Below are 17,222 nucleotides of genomic sequence, written 5' to 3' on the forward strand. Positions count from 1 at the left end.
TCCTCGTTGAGCAAGACAAAATGAATCGCATGGATTGACTTGCTTTTCTTGAAAGTAATGTATGCATGATGCATGTCCATAGGCAAGGAGGCTAAGGATAATTACATCATGTGACACGATAGATGAATTAACTTGGGTCTTGGAGCTAAGCATCATTTATGGTGTAAAGAAACGATCCTGAACGTCACTTAGGTCTGGAAGCTAAGCACGTATACAGATGAAGTGATTATTGCATAATGAACGTTGCTTAGGTCAAGGAGCTAAGCACGATATGCTTTGTATGATTAAAAATCATTGATATATAAATGTTTCTCAGCACATTATGCGATGCATGAAACAATGAATATTGCTCAGGTCAGGAAGCTAAGTATACAACGTTTCTTCTAATGAATGTTATCTGGAAAGATGATGAAGCATGCGCGGTAAGGAAATAAGATTTCATGATAAAGGTTTCCTAAAGGGAAGGATGATATGGATATGGATGTGTGAGTGAAGTGTGTGAATGTGATACTAAGGCTGGCTGCAAGGGTTATGGCGATGGAAAGAGATGTTAGAAGAGTCAAAGATGATGACTCTATAGGCTAAGTAGGCTAAATGATGTGGGTTCAAGCCCCCAAGTCTAGCTCTAAATGGGTAGGGGTAATCATTGGATATTCTTTAACTCGATCATGCAGGGATATGAATATGAATGTGGCCGCACCTCGATGTGAGGTAGCCTACGTATCCGTTAGGAATCAGGCCGAACGTAGCTCTAACCAAACTTTGCACAAGTACATGTACACCACAAAGAGGTCTTTCAAGGGTTGTAATGTGGTTAAGCTGATGGTTTAAGGAAGAACGAGGTAAAAGGCTCAAGACCCGAGAGAAGCCCCTAAGATGTGTAATTGTGTATTTAAAAATTTGGATTTTGCAAGTTTAATTTATTTATTTATTTTTGAATTTCTTTTTTTATTATTCTTTTGAATCAATGTAGACAATCTCAGATCATGTGGTCCATCACTCACTTAGTATTCATGTTTCTCAGGCACGGTACCAAGCACTCGATGAGAGACGCAATTTGACACGTGTTCATATCAAAGACATTGGAACACTTGCCTTTAGACATTGTTTTATTGTTGCTTTGCTGCCTTTTTTTTTACTTGCTTTTTGAATGTTATACAATTACACATCTTCCAATCCCAGGGTTAAGTGAATGTGGGTTGAATAAATGAAGGCCAAACGTTAGACGAGGCTCAAAATGGTTGATGTAGAAATGGATATGTGATTGAATGGTTAATGGCGAATGAATGGGTTGCAAAGGCGCCTCAAGTCATTGGTGTACCTTGTGTTTAGTTCGGCAATATTTTTATTTTTTTTTCAAATGAATTCGATGATCGATTGCAAAGGAAAGGAATGCTCATTGATGGAAAAGGTAAGAAATATGACACATAGACAGTACACATGGATAACGGGAACCTATGCTAGACTTATTAGGGGAGAGGGTTGAAACAAAAGAAGAAAAAAAGCATGAAATCTTGTATGAAAACTTGTCTTGTGCTTCGTCTTCATGGTTGCTTATGAATTAGGGGGGACAAGAAATTTTTTGTTGTTGATGCTTTGATTAGAAGAAAAGAAGGAAGGAATGACGTTCCCCTTATTCTTCCAACTATTGCCTAGTGATTTTAGACTCAAGTACTGTGTAAGGATGATTTCACTTAATGCATTCACTCAATACTCGGATTGGAAAGGAAGAGTGTATGAAACAATTTTGAAATCTGATGGGAAATACTCCACTCATTCCTATTACGACGGAAAATGACGTATGCATGGTCCTAATATACGATCATAAACAATATAGTGCATTATCCGAAGACAAAGTGTGTGCAATGACTCAACATGTGTGATTAGGTGAGTTTATTAAGACTCGTGGTATGATCGCATGGCTAGACATGAGGACGCTGTAAAAAACAATGGACCCAATGACCAAATAGCACGGAAGACTAAAAGACAAACTAACTTGATTAATTTTGTCCAATTTTAATGTTTATGCTATTTACTAGGTGAAAACGGTCCATTGGCAATCATTAGTCATAAATATGATCAACCACAATCAAAGACAAAGAACACATGTTAAGGTTAGCACAAAAATCGATCACAAGAAACTAGGAAGAGGACTAGAATTCTAGAAGAGTTGAGACTCATGGGTATAAAAAATAAAAATAAATAAAAATCTATAATCCTATGTTATACGAGTTGACACGGATTAAAGGACTTGGCTAAGACTAGCTTGACACGATTTTTTTGTTTTTTTTTTTTTTTAAAAAAATTACAATAAAAAAGGGAACGTTAAAAAGACACCTAAACTGGACAGGCTGTAGTATATCGGTTATAAATTTTTATCTGTGACTCTTATTGAGACGAAACCAATGCCAAATGAAAGATAAAACCCGGAGCTATAGATCCATAGTTGGCACGACACATAAATCTTTCTAGAACTCCGGCTATGACAAAAACAAGTTGACTCTTGTGCAGTATACGGGAATTAGAATCCGGGTGACTTAAAAATTAAAAAAAAAATCTATGGCTCAACTCTAATAATAAAAAAAAGGGTTTGATAAGAGAAAAAAAATAATTAAAAAAAGGTCAATAAAAAAATGCACACATAAGCATATAGTCACGCATGATGCAATGAATTTCGCAACCTAAAGTCAAGTTCTATGTTCGACTGTGGTCAAACTTTTGGGTGTCAAAGGGTACCATGGTTAAGAGTTTGGACGTGTTAGCAAGGCAGCCTCCCTTGAGGGTGTATGCCAACGGGCGGCTCCGCGAGTTCGTGATGAAATCGAAATCGAATCCATGGTTTGGGTGGATTTAAAACCTCGGATGAACCCTTATTGCCATGAGCGTTTTCGGGTTGATAGAGCATAAATCCCCCGGGCTAGCCACATACATAGAACACGTACTATTGTGGAAAAATAGGTAACCTAAAAAAATCATATGCATATGTGACAATGCCAATTAAATCGCAGGAATAAAATTCAAGAATCTTTCAAGTCTCATCCACTCATCTTAATTAAATACCGATCACTCAAATCGAAAAATAACCAAGAATCCTCCCCAGTGGAGTCGCCAAATTGTAGGCGTCGTTCGAAGTGCGCCTACGTAAAAAGCATGTTGTGAATATGCTTGGCACTCATAGGAAGTGGAAATTGACATATACAGTAAGGGACACGATTAGGGACAAGGAAAGTAGGGAGCCGCCAACAAGTTTTTAAGGAACTTGTAAACCGTTCACGGATCATAAAAGCCAACCACTAATAAGGGACAATGATAGGCAACAACGATTGACCCGTGAAGGTTACACCCCATTCATAATCCATGAGGTTACTAACTCCATATGGTTCGGAACCACGAAATGAGGATCGGGGATGATGGTACGAAGTGAGTCATGGAGTCACATTCGCCCGTATTGGCCTCTACTCGATTCTTATAGTAAAAAATGATTCCACTGGTCTCAAAGGCATACAAACCAAAATATTCAATTTGCTCCAAACTATTATTAAGCTAAAGTGGTTAAATATTAATGCAACATATAATTCTAAAATATTTGTGATCACTTGATTAAACAACAAGATTAAAAAGGAACCTTAACCGGTTTTCCAAATTATCTTATTAGGCGTGATTTTCAATTACATATTCCCTTTAAACATGCAATATGGTGATCAATAAAAAATATAATAGAACAAACATTAATATTGGAAGCAATTTAGCCATAATTCCAACAATATAAAATCGTTAGAAAAATAATAGAAATAAGAGGAACATAATTCTTACTTTGATTATGTTTGTTTGCTACTACAAAATAATAAACGAGTTAGTAAGTTCAAGGAAACAATAAGAAAACAACAATAAATTAAATTAAATAAAGTAGAGTTGATTTGGGGCCAAACCCTCAAACAGTTCTTCCTTTCACGCCTTAGCTTAAGGACAGAACCACGGGTAAAGTATGGACTCCTTTGAGCACTTGAAGAAGGAATTTTGAAATATGAAGGGTAGGCTAGTGTTTAGGCTAAAGCATAGAAGAGAGAAAAATAAACTAGAGAATTAATTGGTGCCCCGTACATTAGAAATGAGCGGGGTATTTATAGGGAAAATGTGCTGAGGGAGCACACGGAACCCTAAAATGATAAAAACCCTAAACAAGTATCCCGCGACACGGCAAACTGTACCGTGTCACGGGAAGTCCCACCGTCAGACGGGAAACATTCCCGTGACATGGTGGGTTTTTAGTGTGACGCGGGAAATTTTCAATAAACGGGGAAGAAAACGCGTTAAGGGTTTACGCGGAAAAGACACGGAATTTCCCGTGTCTTGGCTGATTTCCCGTGTCACGGGAAATCCCATTGTCAGATGGGACTAATTCCCGTGAAACAGTGGGTACCTGCCGTGGCGCGGGAATTCCCAGCCCACTTTTCCGTCTAAATACATTTTTAACCTTAATTTTATTCGGCATTTTAAGTGCCGATTGATAATTTCAGGCCTTTTCTGACTTATTATTATTTGGGCTAAAATAAGAAAATAATTAAATAAAAATAAATAAGAATTTTGGGCCAAAAATAAATAATAAAACAATAAAATAAAAAAGGTTTGGGCTAAAATTAAATAATAAGTTTGGGCTGAAATTAAACTATGCTTTTACCAAACATCAAGACTAATCCATGAACTGCTCAAAAATACGAATTTAATCAAATACGATTTTTTAAGTACTCTCGGGATTAAATACTGGAGCCGACCAATCGGGTTTGGTTTTGGGGAGACATTTTAGGTGTCTACAACGATCAATTCCTATAAAGAGCACGGGGTACTACTACACAAATAATACTTAGCACAAAATTTTTGTTGCTCAAGTAGGTGTCCTTATGGAAATTGTTCCAACATGTCAAGTGGGAGAGGTATAAATCTCGAATGAGTTCGAGAAAAGCAACAAAAAAACATGGTTTAAACCATGGTTAGTTCACCCTATGCTAAATGTGCCTCCTCAAATGGCAAGTGGGAGTATAAGAATCTCGAAAGAGTTCGAGAAACTTTGAAAAGTTCAAGAAAAGTGAATTAAAAAATCTTAAAGAAATTCGAGAAGTAATCGAATAAAAGCAATAATATGAGCATTATTCTCCTCATGTTACAAATGATAACGCGCGGTCTCATTGAGTGTAATGAGAATAATAACCATGTGTCAAAGGTAGTACATTCCAATTACACATCCTCTATTGTCGTTTCTCATTGAAATTTGTTGCATCAAAAACTCACTATGATGACTAGCATAAGTAAACCTTCCCCAAAGAAATATGATTTCATATAGACTAAGAGTTTCAAAATATTTATTTTGGAACATATAATTATGCAAGTAATATTATTAACCTTTATGTATTCCACAAGTGTTAATTTATTTATAAAGTTAATCGTTTAATATGTCAAATCATAATTTAATAAATATGTACCTTGACGCTTTGCCTTATTAAATGAGACCCATTATAAACAAATCAGAAAAGAAAAAAAAGTGTTTTCTAACTAAAGCATAGACTTGTTAAAGGGTTCAACTAATTCATAATATGACTATGACTACGATGAAACCTTTACATTAGTTATGTTGCAAAGCTCTATGAAAGATATTTTTGAGATTTCTACCTTATGAGATTTGGTAGATGGATTTCAAAGGGTATTCTTGAAATATTTCATGAAAGAAGATCAGTATATGATACAATCAGAATGGTTTTGAAAATCCAATAATCATAAGGATGCTTAAAAGACCCATTACTGGAGTAAGTAAGCATCATGGAGTTAATGTTCTTAATTTTGTGAGTTAATCAAATCATTTGATGTTCTCGTAAAATGAAGAAAAGGTCTTGTATATACAAGAAGTTTAGTATGAGCTATACACTCTTCTTGGTCTAGTATAAAGAGAAATTATTCATTGCTTGAAGAGTCAAGTGATAGTCAATGCAATTTGTATGAAAACCCTTGAAGAGAATGATGAGCACATTTGGGACTCAAGCTCTATATATAGAGGTCTCGAAGGTTGTTTGAGATTGGTTAAGAAACTTATATTGATAAGAGCCTTATAAGGTTCAATAGTATATTGAAAGGAGTTTCATTCCCATGTAACATGCCACATTGATTAAAGATTAAATGCTTTGTGAAAGGTTGATCAAATTAATGTATTGAGTAATGCTTCTTATGGAGTTTGCAAAGGATGCAGCGTGCATATCATTGACTATACTCGTCTATTTAATTCACATGTTTTAAGAACAAGTGATGATAGGTTCAATCAAAATCTAATATAATTTTGGAATTCAAATTAGAAATTCCTAAGTTCATTCCTTGCGAAAGGATGAAGGAAAATTCTTAGTGTATGGAGATGAATATGATTATGAAATTTAGAAGTAGAAAAACTCATGTTTATGAGAATGTCTCATGAACTCTACTTACTAAACCCCTTCCATGACCAAGCTATGAGAGTCATATCAAGGTTCTTGGATTGAAGCAAATTATGTAACTTAAGTTGTATATGTTTTGAGAAAACGTATCACATAAGTAATTACATTAACTTGTAGAATTATGTTTATCAATTGAAATAAAGTTTCAATCTTATTTAATTATGGTTTTTCAAATTAAATAAAATGTCCAAAATAATTATGGATTGATGGGCTCATCAAGTTGATGACATGATGAATGAGACAACACATATTAACGAAATTCATATATTATTTAAGTTCCTAGTTCGAAATCATTAAAGTAGCGACATAAATGATTTCAATAAATGGACTAGCACGTAAGATTGATTGGATATCGCAGTTTCATGTGCTATAGGAGCGTAGTGAAGCTCGGCTAATCACATGGATATGCATTAATGATGCATGATCATATCGAACTATAGACCTCCTTTTAAGTTCAAGTATAGAGCTTCCGAATATATTAGTGGATTCCTTTAAAATGAGTGGAATATTGATTCCATTCAATGATCTATTTAACTGTGTACACTCAAAAGTCTAACCGTAACTGGAGATTATAAAAGATGTTTCCTGGTTACTTCATGAGTTGAGTGGGAGCTTTGGTTTCCACAAGATTGGATTGAGTCTACCTATTTAATTAGGAATGTTTCTTAGCCCCTTAAAGAGGGAGAATTCAGAAAATGCATGGCCATGATCAAATGGATTACATAATAATCATTTTTTTTTTAATTCTAACTCAGATTTCAAGAAAAGATTTGTAGTTTAATATGATCATGACATGAGATGTAATCATATTATCAAATTGACACACATTGACTTAAGGGATTTTAATTTTGCGCATTTGTCTAAGACAAGTGGGAGATTGAAGGTATTATGTCTTCGATAAGTGTAATTACTAGATATATCAAGGATCACTATTATGGAGATAATAAGCTCGTTCTTTTGGGTCGTCATTGTCTATTGCTAGATTATGATAAATAATTTTTGGGCTAGTCAAATAGCCCAAATCTCTCTAGAACAGATCCTATGAGGTCACACAACAAGGGTATTAGGTTAAACATGTAAAAGGCTCATTAATAAGCCTCATGAGGAGATGACATACCATGAATGGGCTAGAGTAGTTGGATTAGAGTTAGATATTTGGGCTTGACGTGGACTCGTATTTAGAGATATAATCTAAAAATTAGATTCATGTCTAGGGTTGCATTAAGTCACAATTTACAAGTCAGTAAATTGTGAAACAAGCAACCAATTCCAATAAACTCTTAGCTCTCTCTTTCCTCTCTCAGTCACGACCCTCCCTTCTCACCCCTCCATACGGTTGGCCACCACTAGGTAGCGTGTGGTGTTCGTGGTGGTGGTTCTTTGGTTGTTCGCTCCTCTCCTCTCCATAGAAGGTTGATTGAAAGGTTCAATCAAGACTAACTAGCATTAGTGGAGGTTTAATCTGTGCCCATGGACCAAGTAGAGGAATCACGTTTGAGGTTCTTTATCTCCCATTGTTCGTGCTTGATCGCATGTGGAATCACGCTTCAAAGGTATCATTACTTGTTCTTTATGTGTGGATCCTGGGATTAGGTGTTTTATGAATATGATTCATGTTTTTCCGCAATTAGTACCTATAAACTCCTTCAGTTTATTCTTTTAGGTTTATTTTTTTTGTATGTTCGTTTGCCAAAGATTGAAAACTTAGTGTTTTACAATCTTTACAAGTATCTAGAAGGCCATATGAGTTTTATCATCCAAATAACTATTCATCCGTGAATTTCAACCCGAATTAATTAGTGCTAACTCACATATTGTATTGTTTCGGATGATGATTTTTGTAAAGGCGATCGTTAATCGAATCTGCAATGTAACTAGTCCTAAGGTGAATTGTAAATATGTTGGAATTTTAGATTTCCTCGAAATTATTTGTAAGTGTTGTTTGACTATCTTTCATTAACGAAATCATTTTCTTCTTTTTTTTTTAAAAAAAAATACTCATTACGAAAATTTGGTATTACGAAACAATAGGTCAAATAAGTTTTTGAAACATTTTGCATAGGAGAGCTTAGTATAATTTCTTCTACATAAGCCGTATATTAATAAAAAATAATGAAACACAAGGTGCTACAATTTTCTGAGGATGTAAAAATCCAAGATGTACAAAAATATATTAAAAAAAGAAATCCTTTTTGTTAGTAATACATGTATATTCTTTTCCTACTCACAACCATCTTCTATAATGTTTATAATGATGCATCTATCAATTGGCTGAGGGGCCAAGTTCTTGAAGACCTAGATCATCAAACCAAATTAGAGGGCTCTTACCATTACCCCCAATGTAAGGATTTGGCCACTTTTGGCCCAAGCAAAGATTGTCACTAGGTGCTTTCATGAAGTTCTCGAAAGACGGCCGGTTCGCGTCCATACTCCGGTGGAGATCCACTTGATCACCACCATATATGTTAAGGTCTTGGAGGCAAGGAAAGTTCATATGAGGGCTATTGCCAGGTAGAATATTGTTTCCTTTATAGCTAGCTGAAGCTGCTGAATTTGTCTCTCCTGCTAGTGTTTGGCATGCTTTTTCGATTATGTTTTGCATGTACTTACCTTGTGCTTCAATTCTTAGTTGGAGATGCCTTTGAACCTGATATTCACAATGATTTGCATTTATATTGTTTTTTATTGTGATAGAAATCGTTTGACGAGAAAAAAAGAAAGGTTGAATTATACTCCATTACTCCTTCATTCACAAAAAGTGTCATTTTTCCTTTCGTATCTTGTTTAGGAAGGCTATATATATATATATATATATATAGGGGAGGGATCCGGTGAGAATAGGTCCATATGTGAGAATTCATACTTATATGAGAACTGATTTAAAATTTAGAACATATGGGTAAAAATTTAGAACATACGAGTTAAAATTTAGAACATGTGACTCAAATTAAAATTTTGAACATATGAGTAATAATTTAGAACATTTGTGTGAGTAATATGTTAGAACATTTGATTTAAGAATTAGAACAAGTGATTAAAAATTTATAAAATTTGCTTTATGAAATTTTAAACATATGAGTAACATTTAGAACACTTGATATAAGATTATGAATATGTGAATAAAAATTTAGAACAAACTGATATTGAATATAGAAAGTGTGAGTAAAGAATTTAGAACATACGAGTAAAAAAAATAGAACATACGCTTTAAAATCTGAAACATATAATTAAAAAATCTTAGAAAATCTGGAACATATAATTAAAAATCTTAGAACACACGTTTTAAAATTTAGAACATAAAGTTAAAAGTTTGGAACAAGTTATTTAAAATTTATGACATCAAGCTTAACTAATTTATGATTTAGAACATGTGAGTAATAAATTAGAACATTTGATTTAATTTAGAACACCTAAAAAAAAGTTTAGAACATCAGATTTAAAATTTAGAACATACGAGTAAAAATTTAGAACATAAAGAGTGTTCTCACATAAGAAAAATTCTCATATAAGAAAAATTCTGACGAGAGCCTTCCCCTATATATATATATATAATACAAAGAATAAAAAAATTAGTCTATTTTTATTATTGATCGATATTATATTTATTGAGAAAACTATGACTAGAAATGTAACAACTAGGCTTATTTATTAGCGTATTAATAAACAAAATTTTTTTGTCAAGCTTATTAAAATCATGATAAATTTGAAAACCTACAATAGAAAAGTGTAAATAACATTCTAAATGTTTTTATTTGACTGAAAACCGAATGTACAAATTTAAAAGATAAACATTATGCTTTTCCATTGACATACTAATAATGATATTCTAGGTTATTTGTATGTCAATGGAAAAGCATAATGTTTATCTTTTAAATTTAAGAGAACACAAAATTGATAGAAATATAGAATAGCAGAATCAGAAGGTATTTATTATTTTTGTCTGACCTCTAATTGTTCTTGGAGTCTCCTTTGCACTTCCATTTGCATCTGGATTGCATCACCAATATGCACATTGTTCCTGCAATTGTTAAAACACAGATTATTTAATTAAGTGGGTAACATAAGTGTAACATATATTAATTAAAGGGAAAAAAAAAGGAAAGGAAAAGTGCAAAAGAACAATGCCAGAAATAAAGATTTTGACGAAGAAGGGATAGTTCAGTTACTTCAATTAGAAGTTGCCTTAATAAAGTGATATTCTAGTATTAGAAGAAAAAAAAAATGTACTTGCTAATAAAGAAATATAATGGAAGTGATAAAGCACCTACTCGTTTATATTGCGGTTCATAAATCCGGATGAAAAAGTAGTATCCCTATGAGCCTCCAATGAAGAAGATACAACTAAAAATAAGGATATCAATGAATAAAGACACAATTGAGTTAGGAATCTTAGTATTTGTTATAGTTATTTAATTTCAAATTAAATAAGTTTAGTTGAGTTTCATTAACTTTAGACCATTGAAAATAAATTCAGAAAAAGTCATACAAAGTATAAGCTATTTTATATGATATGATAGTTAAAGTATTTTTTGCAAAATCATATAAACATTATATTATGTTATATTAAAATAAATTTTGTTCCAATTAGAATACGTTAAGACAAATTAAGTTTAATAAAACATAACCATAACTAGGTTAATTTGCATGTGCAACAATTGACCTAGAAATGAATAACAAACACCGTACCACTTGTGTAAAAACCTGACTCCATCGATTTTATCGTGAATCACCTTGGTTAAAACCTTATTCGGATTTTTACTTGTATTAACACATAACATGAATTAAATTTAAAACTGTTTAACTCGATCTGACGTCAATCAGACACCTCGATTGCTATTAGGGAACTTTGTACCCAACAAACAATTTATATTTCTTTTCACGAATAAGGATTAGCACAACTACTAGTCTACCAGTACTGCACGAAGACACATATCCAACAAAAAATATGATCACTTACTAAGCTAAAAATATAGGTAAATATACGTACAAAATTCACAAAATCATTGAAGAAGTGATGGTAATAAATGTAAGATTTGTAAGTATATCATTATACAACACAAACACACTTAATGATGATTAATCTAGTGTACATTGCACTTTTATCATGCATTCAGAATTTAAGTGACCATTTCATACCTACAATGATTAATATATATATATATATATATATATATATATATATGAATTAAATAATATATATAAATAAAGTATTAAAATATAAAATTAATTGGGGATATTATGAAATCTACAAATGGAGCATTCGTAACCCTAGGCTAACGTAATTTTATTTATGGTCAGTGATCCCTCTTACCATCCTTAACGGAGTGATCATACAATTCCTTATTGTGCGGATGCTTTCCTAACCTGAATTTCTTTTTGAATAAATACGAGAATAGTGTTAATTAGATCAACTGAACTAATACAAATGCAATTAATAATCAAAATAACCTTAAAAAAAAAAAAAAAAAAAGAAAAAAGAAAAAAGGGAAAACCGAAATTTAACCTGAAGATGACTCTTGAGATGGTACAAAGTGAGACCTTTAACGCCCATTACTCTCATGATAGTCTTTGGTGTAGCTTCTGTATAATATATAACTTCATTACAATTAATAGTAGTAATCACAATTCTTTTTAAAAAAAGAAACCTAGCACGGAAATTTTAGAGATTATACATATGATAAAAACATATCAATTTAATTAAGACATGTAAATAAGAAATATTACTATCAGGGCCACCAAGTTGAGCAACAGCATCGACGAATCGGTCGTGGAGCTCTAGAGTCCAACGAAGACGAGGCTTGGGATCGGTAGTGAGGATGAGGCCGGAATCGCTTTGAGCACACATAGAAGATGAAGATGACCTTTCATTAAAATTATTCATAATAGTGGAAGAAGGACTTTCAGGGTGAAACATTCTTAGCTTGTTTCTTATGCCTTTGTAGAATACGAATGTCGAATGAAAGAATATGATGACCGGTTATACTTATAAGGAGGAGCTGCTCTTTTAGTTTAGTTCTCCTTTTCCATTTTATATGTTAAAAAAAAATTATAAAAAAAAAAAAAATTGTTTAAGGGGGACAAATTTAGGCGTATAAAAAGAGTAAGCTATAACTGATAATGGAAAAAGGTAGAGAATAGTGAAGGAAAAAGAGAAAGTTATATACTCTATGTTATAAGGTAACATGCAGGACCCTCTTTAATTTTCAAAAGTGAAGCTCTTTGTTTGTAGAAAGTATTGCCCACTATCAGGTAGGGACAACGAAGGTCCATACCTACGTTGAAAAAAAAAATTCGCTAAGTGTTGGAAAAACATCATTTTCTATTTTAATACTGTTATTTTAAATTTGATCTTGTTATAATAAATGTAATACTATTATCTGTTTCTTTAATACTGTTTGCGAGGTGTATTTTGCTCTTTTCATAAGTACTTATATATTAAAATGCTACGTGTTTGTATTAGAAATTAATTGTTATATTTGTATACTTTTGTCGCATAAGTGGAATATGTTATTAAAGAACACAATACTGTTATTATAAATTAGAAATTGTTATGCTGCGAGATTGACAGGTTCAAGTCGTATTCACCTAATCAAAAATAAAACCTAAATCCACTAACTATGTAGATAGGGAAGAAGGGTCGAACCACAGGAAAACAAGTCAACTTATTCGTAATTAATTAGAACCAATCTAAATTATCAAGTAACCACATTATTGTAAAAAGGAAATTAAACTACTAAAGGTAAGAGTAGGAAGGGAGTAAAATAAGAGGTAAATCAATGAAGGAAAAACCTAGACATAGGTTCACCAATAAACAATATTCCAGGGTAAATCATAATAAGAAATCATAATGCATCAATTAATCAGATTATAAAGGGTTTTCGCTACGTATTACAATCACAGAGTTAATTTACCGGCATTAAATCTCATCTCTCGAATCTCGACTTAACCATTTATAAAGTAGTCCGCCTATTGAAACTAAGCCTAAACATCAATTCTCATCTTTCGAATCTCGAATCAATATTGCTAAACTTATAAAATTAAATCTGGCCAAACCTAATTGCATAGCATTAAATCAATCAATAGGAAAATAATCAAGCATTGATAATCAACTATCACAAATTACCCCTTCATATTATTTATTACATCCCCATAAACCTTAGAAATAAAACTACTCACGCATAATTAAATCTAAACTAATCAAAACAATAAAATAAGACATGATGAAAGAATTAAAGAAAATAACTGAAATTAAAAGAGAAGAAATTGTTACAAAAAGTAATCTGGAATAAGGAATGGAATTCAGAACAAAGTTGAGAGAATTTAAGAGAGAGAAAATATTCTAAATCGAGAGAGAAACTCTAAAAAGAAGGTAATCAAAATTACGTTTAAAAATCGTACTTAAACATCCCTAAAACAAATCCTAATTGAAGACTAAGATCTCGGCAATCAGGTGCCTCCAAAAACACGCGCCTGATTGGGCGAAGGGCCGCCCGGTCGGGCCCGCCTTTTTCTTCAAGGTCTTCCTGGGTAGCCGCGCCCGATCGAGCTAATGCTCACCCAATCGGTTGTGCCTTTTGTTAGTGCCTTCTTCTGCGCGCCCGCCCGATCGGGCGCAAGCTTGCCCGATCGGGCCCGGTCTTCTCTTCGAGGCTTGGACTTCGATTGGGCTTGATTCTTCGGCCCAATCCGGATTTCCTCTTCGGTTCTTGAATACATGGTCCAAATGCCCCAGTATCACACACCGAGCCCTTAATCACTGGTTCTAACCGGTCCTGGGCTTCAAAGATGGTCGTGTCCTCTTAATGTTCGTATTTGCTCCATGAAAAACCCGGAATATGCTTTAAATGTGCAATTTCCTACAAAACTCAAGCAAAACTACAAAAACATTAGAAAACACCAATTAGTAATAAAAGTGGCTCTAAAGAGCCAAAAAAACTACTAATTATGACCAAGGGATGGGGGTAAAATACTATATAAAATAGACATATCAAACTCCCCCAAGCAAAACCTTTGCTTGTCCCTAAGAAAAAATCTCCTCAATGAATAAATAAATATGCTTCACCCCAAAAAGTAAAATTCAAGCACAAACAATTCAAGGTAAATCTAATAAACGTGCTTTATAGTCAACCAATCAAATCCATCCAATTACTCTTCCTCCCTAACAATTGTCAAATAGAGCAAAGCACAAGAGCATATATAATTCATGACTAGTGCTCACACACTCAACTCTAATTTATGTGGCGAGTAAAAGATGTACTCGATCGCTCTCCATCCAACCCCTTTATGTGAACAATGCCCTCCCAACTCACACTCTCGTGTGTATAAAAAATGCACACTCAACCTACTAGTCGACTCGAAATATGTCAAATCATAACTTGCATTGATAAACAACACTTTCACATCATACAACTCTATGCACATAGGTCGGAAGGTCTTTAAACCTTGTAATGTAAGGCTAGGGTAAGGGGTAAGAATCATTTGGGAACAAGTGAGAGAAAAGCAATGCTTAAGGGAGCAAATCCTAGTAAAACCCATGATTAAAAATAAATAAGGATCAACATCTCCTACATAACCAACTCTAACAAAAATCCACCAAATATACTCCAATCATAAACAACAATCCCAACACTTACAAAATCACTCGTAAAAAGATGATAATGTAGAACTAGAGTGAATAAACAAACTTTTTTTTTCCAAACTTCAATATTTCATTGAAACTCAACTTCTAAATTTTTTTCTTTCTTTTGATCAACCTCCAACTAGAACATTTGAACATTAAACAATTTTTTTTCTTTTGCTCTTTTTTTTTCTTTTGAAGCTCACTTATTTTTCTTCACTTTTTTTTCTTGAACTCCTCTTTTTTTTCATATCATCATGCCTTATTTTTTCAAGAAAATTAAACTTTCAAACTCATTAAAAATAAAATACGATCAAGAACAAAATAACTTCTCAAAACCCACCAAAATTATGCAAATAATAAGCACACTACAAACTCCCTCACCTCACTCACTGATAGCTCCCCCAAGCCAAGCTTGGGACTAGAAACCAATGGGGCAGAATAGGTTTGTAATGTGGCTAATAAACAACAAAAAGTGAAGGCAACAACATAGGTAGAAAGAAGGGAACAAATGTATCTACAATTGTCTGAAGACCACCTAAAAGAATGAACGTCTTCGTCCTCCTCAATGTGCATAATAATGAGTCATATAAATATTACTTATAGTTGCAAACCAATAATCAAATTCATTGACATACCAGGAACTATCACACATTCCTAACCAAATTAACAAGTCAAGCACTATATTCACAAGCAGTTGGGCAAAATTGACGCATGTTAGGACATCTAAGCAATCAAATTTAAAATCATGATCAACAAATTAACAATACTTATCATCATATACCAAGAATCAAAACAATATTTTCCATGTATGGGACACAGGGAAGCATGATTTACAAATTATTGGAATGTAATTTTGAATTTTTTATATTTTTCAATTTTTTTTTGTATTTTTTCATAAAGGAAAGCAATAAAAATTACACTAGAAAGCAATAAATAGAGAAAAGAGAGAAAGAGTTACCATATGTACAAAATATCTTCCCCCAAGCCAAATCAAGCAATGCCCTCATTGACTTGGGAGTGTAACTAGGAGAAGCTACTCCTCATCATCATCATCATGGATCCTCTGGTAGCCTCCTCCAAAGGAGCCGGCACCACCCTGGTTCGTACCAGCACCACCGTAGCCCGAACCACCTGCAAAGTAGTTAGGGTCCACATTTCCTCCCATCCCCCCCAAAAGGAGCATCGACCCCATAACCATGGACTGAAGAGTAGTCCACATAAGTACCAAAGGCTCCGGGGGTCGAATACCCTCCTTGGGGTATTGAAACCAATCGGGAACTAACGCCTCAGGGGGAATAGCCCCTCGGCGTGCATAATCGTCATACATAGTGTATAAACCCCTCCCGAGGTTCCTCTCAACATGTCCTACCTCCGATATAGAGTGCCTAATCTAGAGTCTGGGTTTTGCACCATGCCCTCCACTCTCCCTTGCCCTCTCTCTATGCGGTCTAGTTGGCTCCTAAAAGCCGAAAAGTCATAAGGGGCATGGTGGTCAATGTTATATCGACGGAGGTGGGTATGCCGTATGTGTAGGGTTGGGGTGGTGCTTGGTATTGGGGTGGTGGTTGGTATTGTAGTGAATGGTGGGGTTGTGGTGAATGGTGAGGCTCTTTAACCTCGCCTTGACCATCTAACTCAAAAGTGTAGGAAGGCTTCCCCTTCTCAAATTTGGTCAAGGCGGGGTTGGGTAGTTTGAAAGCTTGGTCTCTCTTACCCGATTCCTGGTGGACTATCCACCATGTCTCACCTCCCATAGGTTGCACCCAGTTAAGGCCCCCTAAGTATGCTAGGTCCATGAGGGTAGAACCTTCCATTTTCCTATGCCTGGTTGGGTTCCATCCTAGGTGTTTCATTGCTATTGTAGGGAATAATTTCAAGCCTTTAAAATCCCACTAGCTTGAACCCCATTGTGATCATACACTAATGTACAGTGGCGTCCAAAAGGGAAGAACATAGAGCAAAAGAGTCGCCAACAAGTTTTTAAGGAACTTGTAAACCGTTCATGAGGTGAAGGTTACACCCCTTAACGATCCAAGAGATCGTCAACTCCATAAGGTCATGAACCAAATAAGGGTTTGGGGATGATGGTACAAATCCAACCTAAAAGAGATTGAACCTGCCCTAATAAT

The 17,222-nt window shown here is 34.2% G+C and overlaps 1 protein-coding gene across 1 annotated transcript; it reads right to left on the reverse strand.

Moving 5' to 3' along the window:
* Positions 1-8,512: 8,512 nt before the first annotated feature.
* LOC110697496 (myb family transcription factor APL-like) lies at positions 8,513-12,675 on the reverse strand. Its single transcript, XM_021874862.1, has 6 exons — positions 12,198-12,675; positions 11,977-12,053; positions 11,785-11,845; positions 10,742-10,814; positions 10,419-10,491; positions 8,513-9,120 (listed from the first exon to the last, which is right to left on the reverse strand). Exons 1-6 carry the CDS (start codon positions 12,385-12,387, stop codon positions 8,737-8,739), a joined length of 858 nt encoding a protein of 285 aa, XP_021730554.1. The 5' UTR covers positions 12,388-12,675; the 3' UTR covers positions 8,513-8,736.
* Positions 12,676-17,222: the final 4,547 nt, after the last annotated feature.

The sequence above is a fragment of the Chenopodium quinoa genome, unplaced genomic scaffold (assembly GCF_001683475.1).
Source record: "Chenopodium quinoa cultivar QQ74 unplaced genomic scaffold, ASM168347v1, whole genome shotgun sequence".
Lineage (NCBI taxonomy): Eukaryota > Viridiplantae > Streptophyta > Magnoliopsida > Caryophyllales > Amaranthaceae > Chenopodium > Chenopodium quinoa.